At 46.6% G+C, this 20,956-nt stretch overlaps 1 protein-coding gene across 4 annotated transcripts in view; it reads left to right on the plus strand.

Annotated features, from left to right (window-relative positions):
• The first annotated feature begins 332 nt into the window (after positions 1-332).
• Positions 333-20,956, plus strand: part of SFSWAP (splicing factor SWAP) — an 88,281-nt gene continuing 67,657 nt past the window's right edge. For 2 of the 4 annotated variants that reach the window (XM_057526368.1, XM_057526369.1), the window contains exons 1-7: positions 334-704; positions 3,259-3,428; positions 4,010-4,141; positions 9,300-9,385; positions 15,135-15,360; positions 16,318-16,430; positions 17,381-17,516. In XM_057526368.1, the coding sequence (XP_057382351.1) occupies positions 487-704; positions 3,259-3,428; positions 4,010-4,141; positions 9,300-9,385; positions 15,135-15,360; positions 16,318-16,430; positions 17,381-17,516 (1,081 nt within the window). In that variant the 5' untranslated portion in view covers positions 334-486. Of the gene's footprint in view, positions 705-3,254; positions 3,429-4,009; positions 4,142-9,299; positions 9,386-15,134; positions 15,361-16,317; positions 16,431-17,380; positions 17,517-20,956 lie in introns of those variants that run through there. The other 2 variants (XM_057526371.1, XM_057526370.1) reach the window with 2 other exon arrangements.

A 20,956-nucleotide genomic window follows, 5' to 3' on the forward strand; every position in this document is an offset into this window, starting at 1 on the left:
AGGAAACCTCGCCCAGGAAAAGAACATCCGCCCCCACCGAGCCGCGCACTCGGCCCACGAAGCACCCGCCCTCCTTCCGCCCAGAGCCGGGAAGGGCCAGGGTGCGGGCAGCGCGCGATCCAAAGCTGCGCTTTCGCCACTGCGCTGGACGGCCGCCGGAGAAAAATCAACACGAAAAACACGCTCTCCTCTGATAACTGCAGCCCCTAACGTGGCGGCGCCTCCGAATGCGAAAGGCTAAAGCCAAATCTTTTCTAGCGGCTCAAACTGCCCCGGGGGTAGCGAATCTGCAGAGCCTGCTCGCCGGAAGTAGGGCCGCCCCTCGCCGGAAGTTGCGCTTCCTCCATTTTGTTGCCCGCTATGGCGGCGGTGTAGAGGTTGGGGCCGGGATGCGGCGCGTCTGACTGAGGGGGTAGGCCAGGCGGAGACATCGGGGACATCGTCGCGGCGCAGAAGAGAACCAGCCTGGACGCCGGGGACGCTGTCATGTACGGCGCGACCGGAGGCCGCGCCAAAACCGAGAGGAAAAGCGGCGCGAAGGAGGAGGCCGGGCCGGGCGGTGCCGGCGGCGGGGGGAACCGAGTGGAGCTGCTGGTCTTCGGCTATGCCTGCAAGCTGTTCCGAGACGACGAGCGGGCCTTGGCCCAGGAGCAGGGACAGCACCTCATCCCCTGGATGGGGGACCACAAGATCCTCATCGACAGGTCGGTTCCTCCCCCCACCCGCCGCTCCTCCCCTTCCCTCGCCCGCTTGATTTCGTCTGATGTTGACTTGATGGCCAGGACTGGAAAGGGGTTTTCTGGAGCCATCAGGGATCCGGGAGGGCACCCACTCCCCTGTCCCCACATCCCCCTGGTTTTCGGGGGGGAGGGGGACGGTGAAACCGGCCCTAAGGCCCTGGCTGGAGCTGCGTGTCGCCGGGGGGATCGTCTCTGCCCCCGCAGCCCCTCGCGACCTCTCACTCTTGTCGCTGGGTCGCAGTTGCCACTCCGGGCAGTGGAAGTTGCCCGGGCCCTGGGCCTCTCCTGACCGGCGCTCTGGGGCCCTCCGCGCTCCCATAGCTCGGTGTGGGTGGGAGGGCAGCCCGAAACGCCTCAAGCTTGATGCCGCAATTAGATACCTCTTGGGTCCCATGAGTCGGCTTTGAACCTGTCGTACTCCCAGCGCTCTCTGTGGAGCGCGCGTATTTTGCCGGCTTGACATTTGACTCCCCCCGACTCCTCCCCCATCCTGTGTTAATCCCATGAGTTTGACAGATTCAGGCCGAGGGTGAAGTTGCCAATCAGTTGGAGGCCAGTTGACTTCGTGCAGACACTGGTTTTGCTCTTAGAGGTAGCGTTCTTAGGGCTGGTTTCACTGTCTCTTAAAACTGAAGGGTGGAGCTGGGATACAGATGTGTTCTTTTCAAATCAAAGGTGCTTTAGGTAATCACCCTGGAGGGTGTTTAGTCACTTTGGGCAGAGGGGTCCCGGGATTGGATTTCTAAAGATGTTTGATTTGCAAAGGATGGCCTTACGTGATGTAGGTTGTTTGCTCTCTTCCCCTCCCATGTTTTCAGTCCCTCTTTCCTTCTCCTCCTTGGGATTTTTGTTAGTCGGTTTGGTTTTTGCCAATTTGGCAACTCTGCTTCTGGGGCCCGGACTGAAAAGTAACCGTGACCAACCGTTAGACTGTGGAATAGTCTCGGAGTGAAGGAAGCCCATCGTTTGAGACAATTAAAACTGGATTCTGCAGAGCCCTGGACCATGACTGTAGGGATAGCCCCTGAGCTGGCCAGAATGGACACATTAATGACCAGACGCCTTTTTCCATCCCCGACGTTTCCATTTGGAGTTAGATCTAGACAAGAAGGACTCATGGACGGAGATTGGCCAGCTCAGGCCTGGACCTGAGGGCCCCCATGCTCTGCTCAAGCATGCTGTGCCTTTAAACCATGGTTCCTATTGAATCATGCTGCCTGAGCTGTCAGGCAGCTTCCTTTTCCAAAGTGTTACTTGCGGTGTTTATTATTAAAGTTTGGTAAGCGAGGAAATCTGAGCTTTTTATACAGTTTTCCATATCATTCTGTATATGATGTGAGTTAGGTCTTCCAAAACCAGTGGGGAGCAAACACTGCACATGTACATGTGTAATATTTTAAAATAATGATCTACATTTGTAAGTTAAGGAGGTTTACAGCATAGTAAACATAATTTTGAAATTTAATAAAATGCAATAACTTGGCTACCCTGAAATTTTCGGCCTTTTTTTTCTTGTAAATGTCTTTTTTTTTACCTGTAGTATTTTCTGGTCCTCATTACAAAAGTCAGCATTAAAAAATTAAGCAGACTTTTGTTGGTCTCTCTCCGTTTGTTTTTGCAACCCTAAATCTGAGTGTTTTAAGTGAGATTTACTAATTCACTCGTTATCCGACAGGTGCACATTGACAGCATCTTCATGGAGTCTTCTGTGTTAAAAGCACGGCAGAAAGTGCTCTTCTTATTCTTAATTTGGCTAAAGTATCTATTGGTCCATGCAAGTACACATGGATGTGTCTTCGTGTATGTTATATCTTGGGGGCATAAAGTCTGGAAGAAGATAATTATACTGCATCTTCTAATAGTTTTGCTCTGTTTCTAGTGAACCTCCTTAAACTGCACGTATATGTCGCTGTTCCTATGTATGTGTGTCTCTCTATCACATAACCCAGCACTTATTTCCTCAGCCAAGTGGCTAGGGGGCGAGCCTAGCCAAGATTTTACCTCCAATGGACGCAAGTTTCTTTGGTGAAGATCTCTGCTGAGCGTTCGGGACTAGCGGAAGGCAGCGAGGAAATTGCGACCGTTTGGTCCTTGCGGATAGGTATTTATGTACTCGGTGTGTGTGAATGTAAGCGATGATACTTGACTTCTCAGAAAAAAATTTTTTTTTATTTTTTATTTTTTTTTTTGCACATGGCATTGAATGGTTAACCAAACCATACACGGTAAGAACTGCCACTGAAGTGGATACCATTTTAAGCTATTAAAGGATTGTTTACCTTTAATTATAAGTTTTACCATATTGTAGAAAGGAGTTTAGACTTTGTTAAGATAACTTGAGCTTAAAAGCAGGTGAGCTATGACTAGCCAAATTAAATATAAATCTGAGAAGAGTTTGTATGTTTGTTTTCCTATTTTTATTTCTTTATCTTAATCGGTAAGTATATGTATAAGACATCCCACGCAAACCAACCCAGACGTTAATTTCCTTCCGTTGACCAGCATGTTCATATTACAGATATGATGGGCGCGGTCACCTGCATGACCTTTCTGAGTGCGATGCTGAGTATTCCACGTGGAACAGAGATTACCAGCTCTCTGAAGAGGAGGCACGAATAGAGGCCCTGTGTGATGAAGAGAGGTATTTAGCCTTGCATACGGACTTGCTTGAGGAAGAGGCAAGGCAAGGTACTGCTCAAGAAAAACTTATTTAAGCAACAAACTCTTTAAAATTTTTTAAGTATTTAAAAATTTACTCCCATTCATTTTTTTATACTCACTCTTTCTGATATTATCTTGACAGTACCCAGTGGATTGGAAAAACAGGAGTCTTTGCGTTCTGAGAGGACCTCAGGATAGTTTATATGTAGAGCCACAAAGAATTTTCCCAGCTTTTGAGGGCAGACTGGGATTTGAAAAAACAAAAACCAAACTCTTTAACTGTTCTTCTTTAACAGTATCGTATAAATTAAAATTGATGTTCTTGTCTTTGCCTTAACAATCTTTAATACAGTTCTTAATCCCCAAATTTCTCAGCAGGAAGAAATTTTCCACAAAAGACATGTATTCTGCTGTCTGTGGTAAACATGTACTGGCAAAAGTACATATTGATAGATATGAAGTGTGAATTTTTAGAAACGTTTTTGCCTCAAAAAGAGGTTGGAAAAAGTGTGCTGTATGCTTTACTGATAGCTACAACTTTAGAAATATATAAAATTTTTCTCAGTAAATTTCTATTTTTGTTAACATCATTCTTATTTTTATTCAAGAGGAAGAATACAAGCGGTTGAGTGAAGCGCTAGCGGAGGATGGGAGCTATAATGCAGTGGGATTCACTTACGGCAGTGATTACTATGACCCGTCCGAGCCAACAGAGGAAGAGGAGCCTTCTAAACAGAGAGGTGGGGGGCTGCCCAGGGTGATGACGTTGGGCAGGTACTACGTGTAGCGGTAGAGTCTCCCAAACACGATACGGGCACTAAGTAATTACAGCATCACTGGGACAGAAAGGAAACATTATTGGTATTAGGGTAAAACAAAGCTAAAGACCAGAAAATGAATTGTTAATGGAGATGGAGAGTGAATTCAGACTTTAGTTATCTGTCTAGGATCTGGGTGCCTTTCCTTTATTTCTTTTGGATTCAGGGAATAGGAAGTTACTCACCCTGGATTCTTTGTTTCTTGATAGACAATATATGTGTTGAAATCCACAGTGACTTGTTCTTGGGGCATTGAAAGGACAGGCATTAACCACCCTCCTGCTAACCTGCTTCTTCATATCCCTTCCACGACTGAAATAATGGCAGATGTCCAGCGGAAGGACACCTGTGGAGTCAGTTATTACCAAACAGAAAACAGCACAGTATGTCCTGGTTAGGCTCAGTAGGCCCTAGGACATAGACTTACCATGGTGTTTTAAAATAATGTTTACATAGAATTAATGATCTTAAATTTATGCCTTTCTGGATTAACTCGGAATATTTATTAAAAAAAAAAAAATAGGGGGCTTCCCTGGTGGCGCAGTGGTTGAGAATCTGCCTGCTAATGCAGGGGACACGGGTTCGAGCCCTGGTCTGGGAAGATCCCACATGCCGCGGAGCAACTAGGCCCGTGAGTCACAACTACTGAGCCTGCGCGTCGAGCCTGTGCTCCGCAACAAGAGAGGCCGCGATAGTGAGAGGCCCGTGCACCGCGATGAAGAGTGACCCCCACATGCCACAACTAGAGAAAGCCCTCGCACAGAAACGAAGACGCAACACAGCCAAAAATAAATTAGTTAATTAATTTTTTAAAAAAAGTAACAAGTGTTCAAGTACAATTGGTGTCTTAAAAAAAAAAAAATAGTGCTACTAAAAAATCCAGACCCGTGCAGTTCAGGAACAAATGTCCGTAGTCACTTTGGTAAGACCTGAGAGCACCTTTCTTACAGCCCTGCATTCTGATCAGTCATGAGTTATCAGTAATGATCATTATTAAGGGTGGATACATTAAGGATGGATCTCTCTATTCGTGGTATTCTGTTTAAAGAGAAGGAGAACTTCAGAAACCTATCCAAATGTTCAGAACAGTGAACAGGAATCTCATCATAGAGGGATTTAACTTTAGAGCTAACTGAACCTGTGATGCGGGACTCAATTGTTTTCTCCTTAAGTAACAAACCTCCTGACAAGTATGAAGTAACTATAGCAGTTTAATTTTAAGCTGCTGTCTGCCCTGCGCGGTGCAGCTGCACTGGGGCTCTCCCGACCCCTTGCCGGGGGCGTGATCCTGGGAGCGCAGTACAGACACTCGCCTTGTCGCCCTTCCTTTCCCTCTGCTCATTGCTTGATGGACACAGCTCTGTCCTGTGAGCTTCTAACGAGCTTTTCCAGGCATAATTTTAACCATATTGAGTTAAAGCGTGGTTAAGGTATTAAACACCTTTTTCCGTTGACTTTTGGATCTGACCATACCTCAGAAGTTAGGGTGCAGTAGACATGTTCTTGCATGTTTAAGAAGTATACACTCATTCCTTTATCCAAAATAATTCATCCACTTTGGGATTCTGAATAGTACCTGTTTTATTGTTGTGTCTGAACCATATACGTTATGTCTGCTTTAAATATGTAGTGTTTGATCAGAAGGAAGGAATGCATACTGTCACCATTTCACAAGTGAAGAATTGAGATTTATAGAGCCCAGATGTCTTTTGCAAGGTCCATCGACTATCTTTGGAAACATGTATAATAATCATTCCTTAACATTTCAGATTAGGGATCAGCAAACTATGACCGAGGCCCAGCTGGCACGTTTCTGTGAGGTTTTATTGGAACAGCTGTGCTCATTTGTTCACGTTTTGTCTGTGCGGCTTTTGCACTTCAATGGCAGAGTTGAGTAGATGAGACAGAGACCACGTGGCCCGAAGAGCCCGAGATATTTACTGTCTGGCATTTTACAGAAAGAGGTTGCCAGCCCCTGTTCTAGATGATGGGCACTTGTCTTGGTGTAATTATTGGGCTAACTGATGTTGAGCTTTGTTATGATTATTGAATTTTAAGCACTTCCATGTGACTTGGTTTCTCTTCCAAGTTTTAGTGTGTTTTCTCTTTAACGTAAAGTTCTCTGTATTTAAAATGTTGTTTCTTTCTGTAATCACATCCGCAGAACTTTGCTTTGTATGCTGATTAACTTTTTAATGGAACGGGCCCATTCCATTAATGGGCACATGTAAACCTTACAGCTTGACTCTTCATGTTTAATTTACACTAATATAAATAAAATGCCACATCTATAAATAACATGTACACATGCACACAAACACATACATATGTGTATGTGTACCTATACACACACACACACTTTTTAAATGGAATTCAAAATATTGGGTATTTGGTACCCAATACCACTAACAACCAAATTTTATTTTACTGCTGCGTTATCTTAAAATTTGAAAATTTAAATTTTTGTTTGTTTTCCTGAGTCACCAACATGTCTAAATATTCCTTGATTTCCAGAATTACTATGCAGTTGACCCTTGAACAGCACAGGTGTGAACTGTGCAGGTCTACTCATTCTCAGATTTTTTTTTTTTCAATAAAACGGTACTGCACTGTTGGTTGACTCCACAGATGTGGAACCGCAGGTACAGAGAGGGCCGACTGTGGGACTTAAGCATCCACAGATTTTGGTTTCCCCTGCGGATACTGAGGGATGACTGCGTTGTCCGGGCGTCTTTAGCACTTTAAAACCTTGTGATGTGAAACAGAAGCATTTGATGGCACCTTTATTTCTCTGTAATTTAACTTCTCTCTTCCCTTTTTGCAGCTTATTGTTTTCATGCCAGTTCCATCCTTTAGATTTTCAGTTTTTCGTCATTATTACATATCCATTTTTTTAAACAAGGAAAAGTTATTTAAATTTATCTGAATCTGAGTTAGTATTGCAGTGGTTGGTTTTTATTTTGTGCTGCTAAAGCCATTTTTCCGTAAAGAGAGGTATGTATAAGAATAGAGCAACGCTGTGTAGCCCACCTGTTCCAAACAGCTCTTTTGATTCCAGTGGCTTTATTTTTTTTTTAACATTTTTATTTATTTATTTATTTATTTATTTATTTTTGGCTGTGTTGGGTCTTCATTTCTGTGCGAGGGCTTTCTCTAGTTGCGGCAAGCGGGGGCCACTCTTCATCGCGGTGCGCGGGCCTCTCACTGTCGCGGCCTCTCTTGTTGCGGAGCACAGGCTCCAGACGCACAGGCTCAGTAGTTGTGGCTCACGGGCCTAGTTGCTCCGCGGCATGTGGGATCTTCCCAGACCAGGGCTCGAACCCGTGTCCCCTGCATTAGCAGGCAGATTCTCAACCACTGCGCCACCAGGGAAGCCCCCAGTGGCTTTATTTTTGAGAACAACTTAGCACTAAGGAAAGGCTATTACCTTAGTTTCCATCACTTTGTCATTTTAAGAAGATACGGTAAAAGTTGTACTTTTATACAGACACCTTTGGCTTCATTCCCAAAGGAAATTGGGGATTTTAAGCTGTTACTTGGCATGTCGCAAACCAGTGTTTTCTAATATCTACCAGTTCGGTGTGTCATTTGGTTACTGGAGCTGAACGGGCGTATTGTTGATTATAGGGAGCTTTCAGGCCACAATAAGTCTTTAGTCCTTGGGTGAGAGTAAGGCTACGTGAGCTTGTGGGACAGTATTAAATACTCACTTAATAGGAACTTATAATCAATCTGTATCTCATCAGACTACAGTCCCCAGGTCTTTGTGTACTGTGACGCCTGTTTAAAATTCCCTCTTGGCTTCACAGAGAATTAGGTTTGATAGGAGACTTTTGAAATTGTTCATCTCGTCAAGAGACTCTATTATGTATGATGGAAACGTTTGTTTTGATGAAGATTTAATGTTTATTTCATGTCATCTTTTTTGAAAGAAAAACTTAAGTAGATGTTGAAATCCTTAAAACTGTTAGCTTTTACAAGGTTTCTACTATTTTTTGTACATTTCACTGTATTCTTTTAAATTGATCATCTGAGTGATTGAATTGTATATAGGTACCTTAGAATTCAGAAGGCTGTAATGTGTAGTGCCTTGTCTAATATACAGTAGACAAATGTTTATTAAATGAACCATTAAAGAAGAAATGGAGGAACTTCCCTGGTAGTCCAGTGGTAAAGAATTGCCTTACAGTGCAGGGCGCGGGTTCAATCCCTGGTCGGGGAACTAAGATCCCACATGCCGCAGAGCAACTAAGCCCCCGTGCCACAACTACTAAGCCTGTGTGCCACAACGAGAGAGCCCACATGCTGCAAACTACAGAGCCCACACACTCTGGACCCCGTGCGCCACAGCTACAGAGCCCACACGCCCTGGAGCCTGCACGCCACAACTAGAGAAGACAAAACCTGCACGCTGCAACTAGAGAGAAGCCCGCTCGCCTCAAAGAAAGATCCCGCATGCCTCAACAAAGATCCTGCGTGCCGCAACTATGACCCGATGCAGCCCCCCAAAATAAATAAATAAATAAATAATAAATACGTCCTTTAAAAAAAAGAAGAAGAAGAAGAATTGGAAATACATCTGATTATTTGTGAAAAGAGAGGTGGTTTGCTTGTGGGGAGAAGTCTTGGCAGTTACGTGCAGGGTTTTTACGGTTCAGTGGTGAAAGCAGTTGTCTTGGAATTGAGCACCGTGTCCTGTGCCTGACGCTCTGGGGGACCCACAGCGACAGTTTGAAGGGCGGTCCTCGCAGATCAGAGGGGCTGGGAAGGAGGAGAGCCAAGCGCGGAGCCTTGTGTGGAAACGCTCACGTGCCTGTCTCGCTGCACCCTCCCCACGGCCGGGGAGTCCACGCTGCCGCTGCGTCTGTACCCCCAGCCCCTCGGGGGTTTGGTAAAGTGATTCTGCCCACACGTGGTGGAACGAGCAGAGCCCGGAAGTGTTCCCGGGAGGGGTGGTGTGCGACAGAACCGGGAAGGGCCCGTCATGCCCGCGCCCCCGGCCCCGTAGTGGCTTACAGCTGGTGGACGTGCCTCCTCTGCAGGTCACGGTTCTGAAGTTCTACGTCTTCTTTTTATACAGAAAAACACGAGGCTGAAAATTTGGAGGAAAACGAGGAGCCTTTCATTGCCCCTTTAGGACTGAACGTGCCGTCTGATGTGGAGCTGGTAGGTGTCTTTCTCATTCACAGTACTGTTAACCTTTGTTACTACTTATCGGGAGGTACTAGTGTGAGCACCCCACCGTAATCACAGCTGCTTTCTAGTTTGGGTGCGTAATGCTTTAAAATCATTTGTGAGTTAATGGAGAAAAAATCACACACCACCTCTCCCCCCCTGAAGAAAAAGGGAGAAATTACAGCAGAATCACCAGACCAGAGCCTCGGGCCTGAGGAGCTGGCCCGCTCTCAGAGACCGTATGGTTGAATCCCCAGACTTTACCAGCGGGAAACCCAGTCAGAATTACTGGCGAGGGGACTGCTAGCCGTGTTTAGATGCAAAACCCTCCTGCCCGAGGCAGCGTGGCCTTCAGTGCAGTTGCCGTGTCCTGTCTTTTGCTAGCGTGGTTTTGTGGGCACTCAAGGTAGGGACCTTTACCGTAGCATTCTCTTGGCACCCTTCCACCCGGTTCTCCTCTCCGTTATGACTAGGGCCCTGTGGCATCTCCAGGCGGCCCCTGCCCTCGGGAGGGACACCTGGGTGGCATCCTCTTGGCCTAAGTGCTCTGCAGCTGGGTCTCTAGTTCCCATTGATCTCACTTTGCTATTTCAGCTACGTCCAGTCAAGGTTACATTGTAACAGGCCCCATTGAGGGTTTTCTAAGTATTATTTAATGCTAGTAACCCTGTAAGGTAGCTTCCTGTTCCCCTTTCACAGATGAAGAAAAGTGAAGAAGTTGGGTCGCGCGTGCCAGGCAGGACCTCTGACCCATGGTCTGAGCTGTTGCGCCGTCATGAGCCGCTGTGCTTTGTGGGATTCTTACATGTTCATTAGGGATGTCTAAAATATTTGTGTTGCGTGTGCATACTTGGAAGAGGGATATTCGTGCTCAGAGTAAAGGCTTTTCTTTGGCATCTTCCTCACTGGATTGCAAGCACCATGGACGTGGGTATTCCAGCTTCATTGTGTCCTGCTGCAACATCATGGAATAAACAGTGGATGCTGAAACCTCCTCATAGAAGGAGCCTCTTGGATCCCCACACTAGCACGTGATACTTCCCGTATTTAGCGCAGCATGAATCTGCTGGTTCTTGCCCTTCGGTTTTATGTGACGATGGGAGATAACAGAATTTAATTCCTGCCTCCACCCATTCCTTCCTCCACTTACTCATTTATAAATCCTCTCCTTCTCTTTCTCTTTTCTTGCAAATGTGGGTAAAAATTTCTTTGGATTTTGCCGAGTAGAATTACTCTTTATGTTTGATTCCCGTTTCTACCGTTGATCAGTTTGCTACAGTTAAAACTGAAAATGTTATCTGAGGATTTGATATCCTGAGACTTGTATTGATATATTTTTATGTATTGTATTTCTATTTTTTCTGGAATATGCTATTCTACGTGAGAGACGCATTAAAAACAGTTGCTCTCTTACCCACATGTAATGCTAAAAGCTTTTATTTAAGGTTGACTGTATAGATTTTTATTAAGTTTTGGTACGAAAGATCATTTTTAAGCTTTTACGCAAACATAAACATAGAGGTGTAGTAGATTTTGTTGCCTTAATTCCTCCGGAAGTATTTAGTGGCTGTATGTTCCCGGCGTCAGCATCACTAGGCTGTTCAGTGGCCTGCCGGGACCGAAAGCGCCTGCTCCCCGTGGAGAGCACAGCAAGCCTGGCCTATAGTGGTCTGCTCTCCCGATGTTCTTGTAAAACGGTCCCCTGAGTAGGAAATCTCTGCGATTGTGTAGAAACCATGTGTAAGTGCTTACCAGGTCGCCTGTGGACAGCTCGCTTTTCCTGTGTGGTGGCATCAGGACGTCATTCTTCAGAATTGCTGTGAATCGGGGCAGTGATTCGCTGTATACATCACACACTGTCGTGTCCACGTTCGTGGGGAGACTGTCTAGGAGACAGATGTCTGTGTCATACGTTCCATCTTGGTGACCAAGCATGAAACTGCCAGCTCGTGTTTAGGTGACACTTGCTGCCTCGGTGGGCAGGGGCTGCTCTGGCAGCGGCGGAGGCGGGGGTGGTAAAGAGAGCGGGTGCTTGAGGGGTTCTCAGGTTTTCAGCTAGGCTTTTGGATTAGAACCTCATGGCTGCAGGGTCTCTGGGGTTTCGTGCGAAGGGTCAGGAGCAGTGAGAGGTCGCAGCGCCCTGGAAGCCGCGTGCTGGCGCCTGCTCGAGGCTGGCCGCCTGGTCCCACTGGGCCCCTCGACTCCAGCTCCTCGGGTGACCTCACAGCTTTATTTTAGCTTTTCGTAGTGACTCTGTTTGTCCACTTGAATGTTTCTTGGGAAGTAAGGACCTGTTTTCTCCCGGAATATGTAGCCCAGCATCACTTGTCCCGACATTGTGTTTTCAGTTACCTGTCCCTTTCCCAGGGACTTGAAGGCTGTCTTTGTCACCTCCTGAGTTCTACACGTGCCCAGGTCCCTTTCTGGCTGTGTTGTGTTGTCTTGCACTGTGGGGAAGGTGGAGGGCATGTCTCAGCTCAGTCTCTCACCCACCCGAGACGCCGCAGATCCGATTTCTGAGCCCAAACGAGGTTTCCACAAACACTGTCCAGAGGCGCGCGAGGTCTCGTGAGCCCCCCGCCTGTTCTGTACCACCTCACGTTCCCCTCGGATCAGCCAAGGGGACCAGAAGTGCTGCTGCTCGGCACACCCGTTTGAGTGTATTTACAAGGGAAATGTGCTTGTTTAACATATTTTATGGACAGAAGGAAAAGGGGGGAAGGATACAATGTACAATTCTCGTCCTGGTCCTGTGCGGTGACACCAGTAGGTTAATAACAACACCAGATAATGAGTATTCATTGAGCATGTGCTGTGTGCCAGGCACTGTGTTTGCTCAGATCTTCCGTCCTCACAACACCAGTACCTCTGACGGGGACACGGGGCAGAGCCGTCGAGAGCAGCCCCCCCAGGTCATCCTGTAAGGGTCAGGCCTGCACTTCCAGCCCAGAGCCACTCAGAGCTCGGAGCCACTGCGGTTACGCCTTACTGAACGTTGTTCTGATTAGAGCGTTAGTCTCACCATAAGTTCAGGTGCTGTGTTGCCATGGGATGGGGGTGGGGAGAAAAAAGAAGCATGATTTACCCCTGTGTTCCTGTGGAGTCCTGCCTTTTCTTGGGGGTTTGTGAGGACTTTTCACGTATGATGAGTGCTAAGCCCTGGTCCAGTAAGTTTCGTGCACTTTTGTTCTCCTGGCATTTTGTCTTTTCCCTGTTTGTTCCTCTTTCCGTGCAGAATTTAAAGGTATTTGTGAAGTCGTATATGTCACCATATATGTCACCATATTCGTTTCTGGCTTCAGGATTTTGAATCTTGTCTTAGAAGACCTTTCCACCCCTGACAATTTTTAAATATTTTCCTATACTTCCTGCTGTTACTTCCATAGTTTTGTTTTGACAGTTGAGTTCGTGCCTCAGTCTGATATTATTTGGGGCTCTGATCACAGAGGAGGAGAGAGGGCCAGCCCAGCTGCGCCTGGGGCTCCTCGCTTATTCACCCCACCTGCCGCCCAGCCTGGCCCCCAGCCCCACCCTGCTCCAGGGATCGGAGCTCCAACATTTTCCAAAGTTCTTTGGAAAATCGGTGCAGGTTTTCTGACCTCACATACTGTTGTCCCATTTCCCGATGCCTACTCTGGAGTTTCTAGAGCCACGTTAATTTTGGAGATGCTGGGAGGTGTTAGTCCCCCTTCTTGGGCTCAGTTGCTTTCTTTAAAGGCTTCCATAAATTAGAAAAGCATTTTCCCCTGGACCAGTCAGTCTTTGTAACACATAAATATTTATATGTTGGCTACATCCTTAAAATCCCATCTTATGGTAGGACTAATCATATTCTTAAATAGAAGAAGATTTTCTAAAACCTACATGATAAGGAGAGCAGAGAATGACTTTCTCCAAACCAAGTGTTTATCTTATATCCACTTGCTTCAGTAGCAGATCTTGAAGGATACTCATAAGGTGCTTTGTTTTTCTGTAATCGTTGTCGCTTTGTAAAATTACCCATACATTGCTTTGTAACTGCTGTAGCCATAATATGATATCATAAGAGGGCCTGCTTTTAAGAAATTTTAGACCAACAGTTTGGTCAATAGAGAACATCTCTACTTGGGGGGCGGGAGGGGTTGTATTTTCCTTTAAGGATCATCATTCTGAAGTGATCATTAATAATTGTGATATATACAGAATACACTAATGCAAAAATTAATCTTCCTGTTGAGCCAAAGCTACTGAAAATGTGCATCAGGATCTGCACTTCGGTGCAACAGTGGGCCTTTAACGTGGACTCTAGTGTATTTTGGGATCAGTAAATAACTTTAATCATAGACATTTATCCAGTTTAAGTGTGAAGGACATCATTAGTTCAGGAATTACATTTGAGAATTAAGGCGTTTGTATTTTGTGAAGGATTCAGCCCTGAAATTACAGTAAGCATCTTGTATTCTCAACCGCCTATTGTTAGAATAATTTCCCACTTTATTTGCATGTAATTTTCTAGTGTTAATCTCTTCATTAATATTAAAAGTATTTCAGATGTGTGGCTTCCAGCTTCTGGTCCGAGGGGCTCCATGTGTGGGTAGGAATTGCTCAGCTCATGATGGGGCGGAGGTAACTTCGCAGCCCGTGCAGGAGAGAGGTGGGGTCTGGCTCCAGGTAGTGAACGCGCTCCAAGGCAACCAGGTGACTCGCCCAGTAAACGTGGGTGAAACCGTCTCTGTTCTGGCCAGACCACAGGTAGCTGGGCCTCAGTTTGGAGCTCTGTACTTTTTTTTTGGCTGCGTTGGGTCTTTGTTCCTGCACGCGGGCTTTCCCTAGTTGTGGCGAGCTGGTGCTACTCTTCATTGCGATATGCACGCTTCTCATTGCAGTGGCTTCTCTTGTTGCGGAGCACGGGCTCTAGGCCTGTGGGCTTCAGTAGTTGTGGCACACGTGCTCAGTAGTTGTGGCTTGCGGGCTCTAGAGCACAGGCTCAGTAGTTGTGGCGCACGGGCTCAGTTGCTCCGCGGCATGTGGGATCTTCCCCGGACCGGGGATCAAACCTGTGTCCCCTGCATTGGCAGGTGGATTCTTAACCACTGCGCCACCAAGGAAGTCCCTGGAGCTCTGTACTTTTAAGTGGGAGCGTTGATGAACGGGCGCCACGGGGCAGTCTTACAGGGAGTAGGAAGGAGGAACGGGATGAGGAGAGCTCAGGTGCAGAAGGAAAGGCTGGGCGTGAGCCTGCGGCTTTCCTTGGGTGTACAAAAGGAGTGTTTTCCAAGCTCTAAACACTAGTCCCTGCTAAGAAAAAGGGAAGAGAAATGATTCTTAGATCCTTGAGAAACTTATTGAAACATGCACCCCTCTCCCTAGAAAATTGCATGTGTATGTGCAAAATTTGCATACAACTCCCCAGAGGGTTGATTCACAAGCCCCTGAACCCTATCACGGAACCCTGGTTAAGGGCCCCCAATATACGGAAACACATTGATTGGTGCGGAAAAGCTTGCCTCCTGTGGGTTCAGTACAAAGCTAGAATGGCCTGCCTCGGCAGGTGAGTTTTCTCCCCACAAAATACTGCAAAATTCAGAAACTGACTGAGTGTCGTGTAATGGGGCCAGTGCCACAGTCTGTTCAAACTGGGCTCTTCCCATTGAAATGTCTCTAGTCACTAGTAAAACCAGGGTTATTCCTATGTTTTAAGTCACACGCTCAGTGGAAAAGAGGACAGACTGATAACGTGAATGCCTGTGTTCTCTTGTAGCCACCAACAGCCAAAATGCATGCCATTATTGAGCGCACAGCCAACTTCGTGTGCAAACAGGGTGCACAGTTTGAAATAATGCTGAAGGCCAAACAGGCCCGAAACTCTCAATTCGACTTTCTACGCTTTGATCACTACCTCAACCCCTACTACAAATTCATCCAGAAAGCTATGAAAGAAGGACGGTATACGGTCCTGGCAGAAAACAAAAGTGAAGAGAAAAAGAGTATGTGAAACTGTTTCTGTCCTGTGTTGGGCTTGGGGAGGGGTTGAGATCTGCGCTGTAGGACTTCCTGGACGTTTGTGAAATCCTGCCACTAAGGATTAGAGGATGAAATTAGAGGATTAAACCTGCTGTGCAATAAGTCTGAACATATATTAGATTCTTAATTACTGTTTTCGTAGATGGGTGACATAGAGTTAAATGTTGATGCCATCAGAGCATAACCATCTAGGTTGGAAACGTTTCCCCTCCCTCTGGCTGTTGAACGTGTCACAGACAGAACAGCGAGCCTCGCGCTCCTTGGATGGTTCTAGCGCGCACCCCGCGTTAGGGCCTGAGGCTGAATTACACAAGTCCACAGGATGAAGTGGCTAATCTTACTCTTTTTTTTTTACTCTACCTTAAGCTGTTGTTTTTATAAGTGTCTAAATTTGGAGTTCTTACTACAAAGACCAATTAAGTATTTTGAATAACATTCCGAGACAACAGTACATATGTCTGCCATTGAATTTTTCTTTCAGCTGAAACACGATTTTCAAAATCAGTTGCATACATCTTACTACAGACCTCATCTTCTCCATGTTTGTTTGCTGTAGTTTTGTAAAAAATCTGTTGCTGTTATTTTACCTTCATAAATCAGTAAGATTTTTGCCTTTTTTCCAAAAAATTTAAATACTCAGTGGCTCCGGACTAGTAAATGCCAGAGGGAAGGTGGCAGCGGGGCCGAGGTCGCGCTCCTTTCTCGCTGCCTTTATTTCTTATAATCCCACTTGATAAAATCACAAGCAAACGTCATTCTGCTGAATGACTTGGGTGGCAGCGAGATAGGGAATATTTTCCAAAGGTGGTTTTTGGACAGATAACCAAGAAATGGCTGCATATAGTTCTGCCTTTGTGTGCGTCTGAGGTCTTGCGTAATTTATTTGTACCTTGACATCTTGACGTGTGTTTTGCTTTCAGAGTCGGGGGTGAGCTCTGACAATGAAGATGATGATGACGAAGAGGGCGGGAGTTACCTGCACCCGTCCCTCTTCGCTTCCAAGAAGTGCAGCCGCCTGGAGGAGCTCATGAAGGTTCTCGTCTCGTTACTGAGCTGTAGCTTTATGCCATAACAAAACTGCTCATTTAACTCTGGAAAATTGTTAAGCAGGCATTTCTTTGTATAATAGCTGCTTTTTATCTTATTAGCATTGACGTATATCTCGCCTTTTTGTTTGGCTTGGTGGCAAAGGTTTTGCTCCCTTTATTTCTTATATATCCCATTTTATAAAATCACAAGCAATTTATTTTCATTTTATTATAGTTTTACTATTTGGGATATTTAGAATAAGTAAAATGTTGGTTAAGACTTGGAAAATTACTTTTTCATGCAGGTTTTATTAAAACAGGATTAGATTTCATAGGTGTCCAGGGTATGTGCCGCTTGAAATAATCTGTTACCGTCACGGATAACATAATGTGTTAGCAAGAAACATAAATTAAAGAAAAATTTTCTTTTCATTCTTATTATGAGGAGTTAATCCACACCACTCATTGTGCCATTTGTGATGTGAAAAAACAGGTCCATCAGACCTAAGCGTATCATTTCAGCAGTCACACAGTGTGGCTGGTTGATTGGACTTTAAAAGCTGTTGGTGATTAAAAATCAGAAATTGCTTTAAGGATGGACAGAGTTTGAGGTTTTGAGTGAATTTGGAGGCTCACACTTTTCTCAGCAGCAATCTAGTCTTGGTCATCCCTCCTTCTTTTCCTTCATGTCTTTAGGAAGATTGAGGTGATTTGTTTATTCAGTTCCTCTGGAACTCACAACCAGCTAGAGCTCTCGTCGGCCACGGTTAGGGCCTCCCTTTGTGCGCCCGCCCACGTATGTGGGCGTGGTGCACGCGTGTGTGCTGCGTGCATGCGTGTGCTGAGGTTTTTCTGAAGCGTAGACACCATCCTAAAGCCTTCTTGCCACAGAAGGGTTCTGCGTGACTCAGAATGCAGGATGTGGTGTGTGACCTTGCACCCTCTCTCTCTGCAGCCTTTGAAGGTGGTGGACCCAGATCACCCCCTTGCGGCACTGGTCCGTAAAGCCCAGGCTGACAGTCCTGCCCCCACTGCACCCACAGCAGATGGCACGGCCGTGCAGCCCTCCCAGGTGGAGTACACCACTGACTGTGAGTAGCTCGCTGTGCGCCTCCGGGCAGGGGTCAGGTGCAGGGGCAGGTGCGCAGGTCCGGTAGAGGCGCCATGAGGAGCGCTCATGTTAAGCATCCTGAGCGTGTGGCCTCATCCTTTCGCCTGTCACTTCACGTTGGCAACATGGCTGCCCTATCACCAGCATCAGCCCTGCATTCCAGAAAGGACGAAGAGGAAGGGCAAGAGCAGAAAGCAGTTTCACATGGTCTTCCCATCCGGCAGCACAGGCTGGGAAATGGGCTTTCAGTTGGATACATCACTGCCCTGAACGAAATCAGAGTTCTGTTAAGAAGAACGGGGAAAGTGGACATTGGCGGACGTGTATTGTACTACTGTTTGCCGTGGTTGCTTTCCTGAAAGACACAGGGGTCTTCTGTGCGCCTCGGGATTGGCTACAGTTCCTACTTGTTCTTGCTGATTGCCACTCTTTTCTCTTTTTAATTACTTAAAGATTATTAATAGAAGGTAAATCTTGAAGTTCTATTCAAGAAATCATTTGCAAGTATTTAACCTTGGTCTCATTATCAGGTCTTTTTAAAATTATTTTATTCAGAGGTTAAATACTGAATGAGAAGAACCTTTAGCAAAGCCACGGGAATTCATCTGTTCAGCCTACTTCACAGGGACATCTGATACAAGGAATTTATAAAGCTTGTCACTCTCAGAGATTGGAGGGTCAGCCTGAGGTTAATTCCCTTTTAAAATGTAAGCTGCTTGTTACTTCAGGAAGAAGCTTTTGTTAGAAATGATAACTGTCTCCTTTTGCAATTCCCGTCTGGCACTGGCATGCCATGTGTAATTTTGATGTGCTAAATTAACATTTTTAGACTTCAAAAACCAGTTACTTGAGTGAACTTAATGCATGTGTCTTTAAAAAAATCTCTTAGAGAACTCAGATAATTTCTTTAATGCATAAATCAAGTTAAATCTAGTTTCTTTAAATATTCGAATCAAAGAGCAGATCTGGTGCGGTCTCATCTTACCCGCCGGTTGGTTCCGGGCTGGAGGTGTGATGGGCGTCAGAGTGGGCGGTAATCCCTGCAGCGCTTTGTAAATCACTCCTCATGCCTCCCGGTGGGGCTCTCAGTACAGACAGCGCGTCCGCCCGGGTGAAGCCCGTGAATCGCGAGTTGGGCATGACCGGGAGCTTCTGCCCGCATCTTTACCTCAGTCCAGGGTATAAGCTCACTGAGTGGGATGTCTCTGCCTTCCTTTTTCCTTGCTTTCTCTTTTCAGACCTGTCTTTGAATTTGCACAAGTTGAATGCAGTGTCCCTGCGCCTCCTCTAGATTTCTAGAGCTATTAAACTTCTTGCATCGGAAAGGAATAAAAATTCAGGGTTGAGTGGCCATTATCAGGTTATTCGCGCTGCTTATCACTAGTGTGTGTGCAGTTAACTATGAGGTCGGTGATGGCTCTGTGTTTCTACACACCCTGTAGGACTGGGCAGGGGAGTAGCCAAGAGAGGCCACTCTGTGACTCGGGGTTTCACTGCGAGGTCCCACGCTCCGATTGTTGACCATGGCCTGGGCCGAGTCACGGCCGGCTGGAGGATGAGAGGGGTGGGCAGGACCCAGGGAGCCTGGAGCCCCATGGCTTCAGTCCCTCCTGCCACTCATTAGGGGCCCCAGAGGCCAGGGTGACCCTTGGCAGCCGCTCCCCCGGGGGAAATCCCACCCTTGCTCTGTGCAAACCCTGCAGGCCAGTGCATGGGCGGGATGTCCCGGTTCCCTCCCTGGCCCCTGACCCCGGCCGGAGGCGCTCCAGCGGCGGGGGCACCAATTAGTAACCAGCTCTTCCCCTCGATAAGATAATGGTTCTGACAGTCATCTTCTCCTTCACACATGCAAGGGTGGCAGCCACGAGCAGGAGAGGCGGTATGGGGGTCACGCCTGGTGCTGGGCACGCGTGCCGCGTTGAGGGCCAGCCTCACGTGTGCCCAGGCCAGTGGCGATGAAGGAGGGAGTCGGTGCCGACAGAGGGTGTGCTGCTGAGACGTGGGTTTCAGCCATGCCAGAGGACCGGGACCAGGTTCTGGGTTTTCCAGAGAAGCAAGGAACCTAGCGTGTTTAGGTGAAACATCTCAACTTACAAATGTCAGTAGTGAATTCATATTTTGTAAAAATACAAGGCGTATTTTGTAAAAATACAAAACGTAAGGCAAGCCAGATGCTACTCATAGGTGCCCGCGTCCAGCCTCTGCTGTGGGTGCAGGAGGGTACCTGGGCAGTGGGACAGAGGGAGGTCGCAGAGCTTCTCTGTTGAGACCGTGCTCGGCAGTAGTCAGCTCTGCCCAGAAGCTGGGGAGGGGCTGTCAGGTGTCCTTCAGATTTCACACAGATTTAAACGCATCGTGCCGGGAAGTGAGAGCAGTTTCGTTAAAATGGGGAGGACAAAAGCCAGACTCCACCCGGGTGGGAAGTGAATGGGTGGTGTAGAAGTGGAGACCTGAGCACGGGCCGCTTTGTGAAGAGGGGAGGGGCAGTGCCTAGTGGAGAAAATGTTCCCTGAGAGCCCTGCCTCCAGGATCGGCTCCTTGGGTTGCCATGACAACAGCCCATCTAGCATCCGGGAGTCATAGGACGGGAGAGGCGGCCTTAGAATTTGGATCTCGATCAGAAAAATACCTAGAAGAAATGAACACAGACACCTGTACTTGGATTCTCAAAGATGTTTTTATTTGTGACTAGAGTCTATGGTTATCTTAAAAAATAGCAAGCAAGAATGTGAAAAATTTGAAAAAGAGGCAAATAAAGGTGACATGGCCCATCAGATAATAAAATGAGATGTTACAATAGAAGTCCTTGGGAGGCCTAAGTAATTGGTGGTTTACAGAAAATGTGTGATTAAAACAGGTCTAAAAATGCTACGTACGTACGTGCCTGACATGTGCTGCTGTTGACCCGCTTCTGACGTGGGCCACGGCCTTGCCTCTGACGGACGTCCTCACCACAGCCAGCCTGAGTTCTGTGAGGTGAGGTGCACGCCAGGCGCCCAAGAGCAGAACCCCAGGCTTGCAGTGTCTTACTTCAAGGCTTTCACAGTTCTTTCTCCCTCCTTGGGTTCCACAACAGTTTTTTGTTTTTGTTTTTAAAGCAATTGGTGTTTTATCTGATCTTTTCAAAGGATTCAGTTTCATTTTCACAGAATCAGTAATTCTCTTTTCTCACTCAGATTTCATCTGTTTCCATAAATTTTAATTAAATATGTAATTACAGTACGTTTAACCAGAAAAAGTTTAAGTGAAAAACTCTGCTGGTAAAAGCAGAAAGATTCAGCATTCTAAAGAGGAGCGTCCTGGCCTGGTGTGTTAGTGCCTCCGGGGGCCTCCCCAGCCCAAAACCCAGGAGACTCTTCAGAGGGAAAGGATGAATGAGACCCCCAGAGACAGGTTCAAACAAGGAAGGACTGGCTTATG

Source organism: Balaenoptera acutorostrata, chromosome 13, assembly GCF_949987535.1.
Source record: "Balaenoptera acutorostrata chromosome 13, mBalAcu1.1, whole genome shotgun sequence".
NCBI lineage: Eukaryota > Metazoa > Chordata > Mammalia > Artiodactyla > Balaenopteridae > Balaenoptera > Balaenoptera acutorostrata.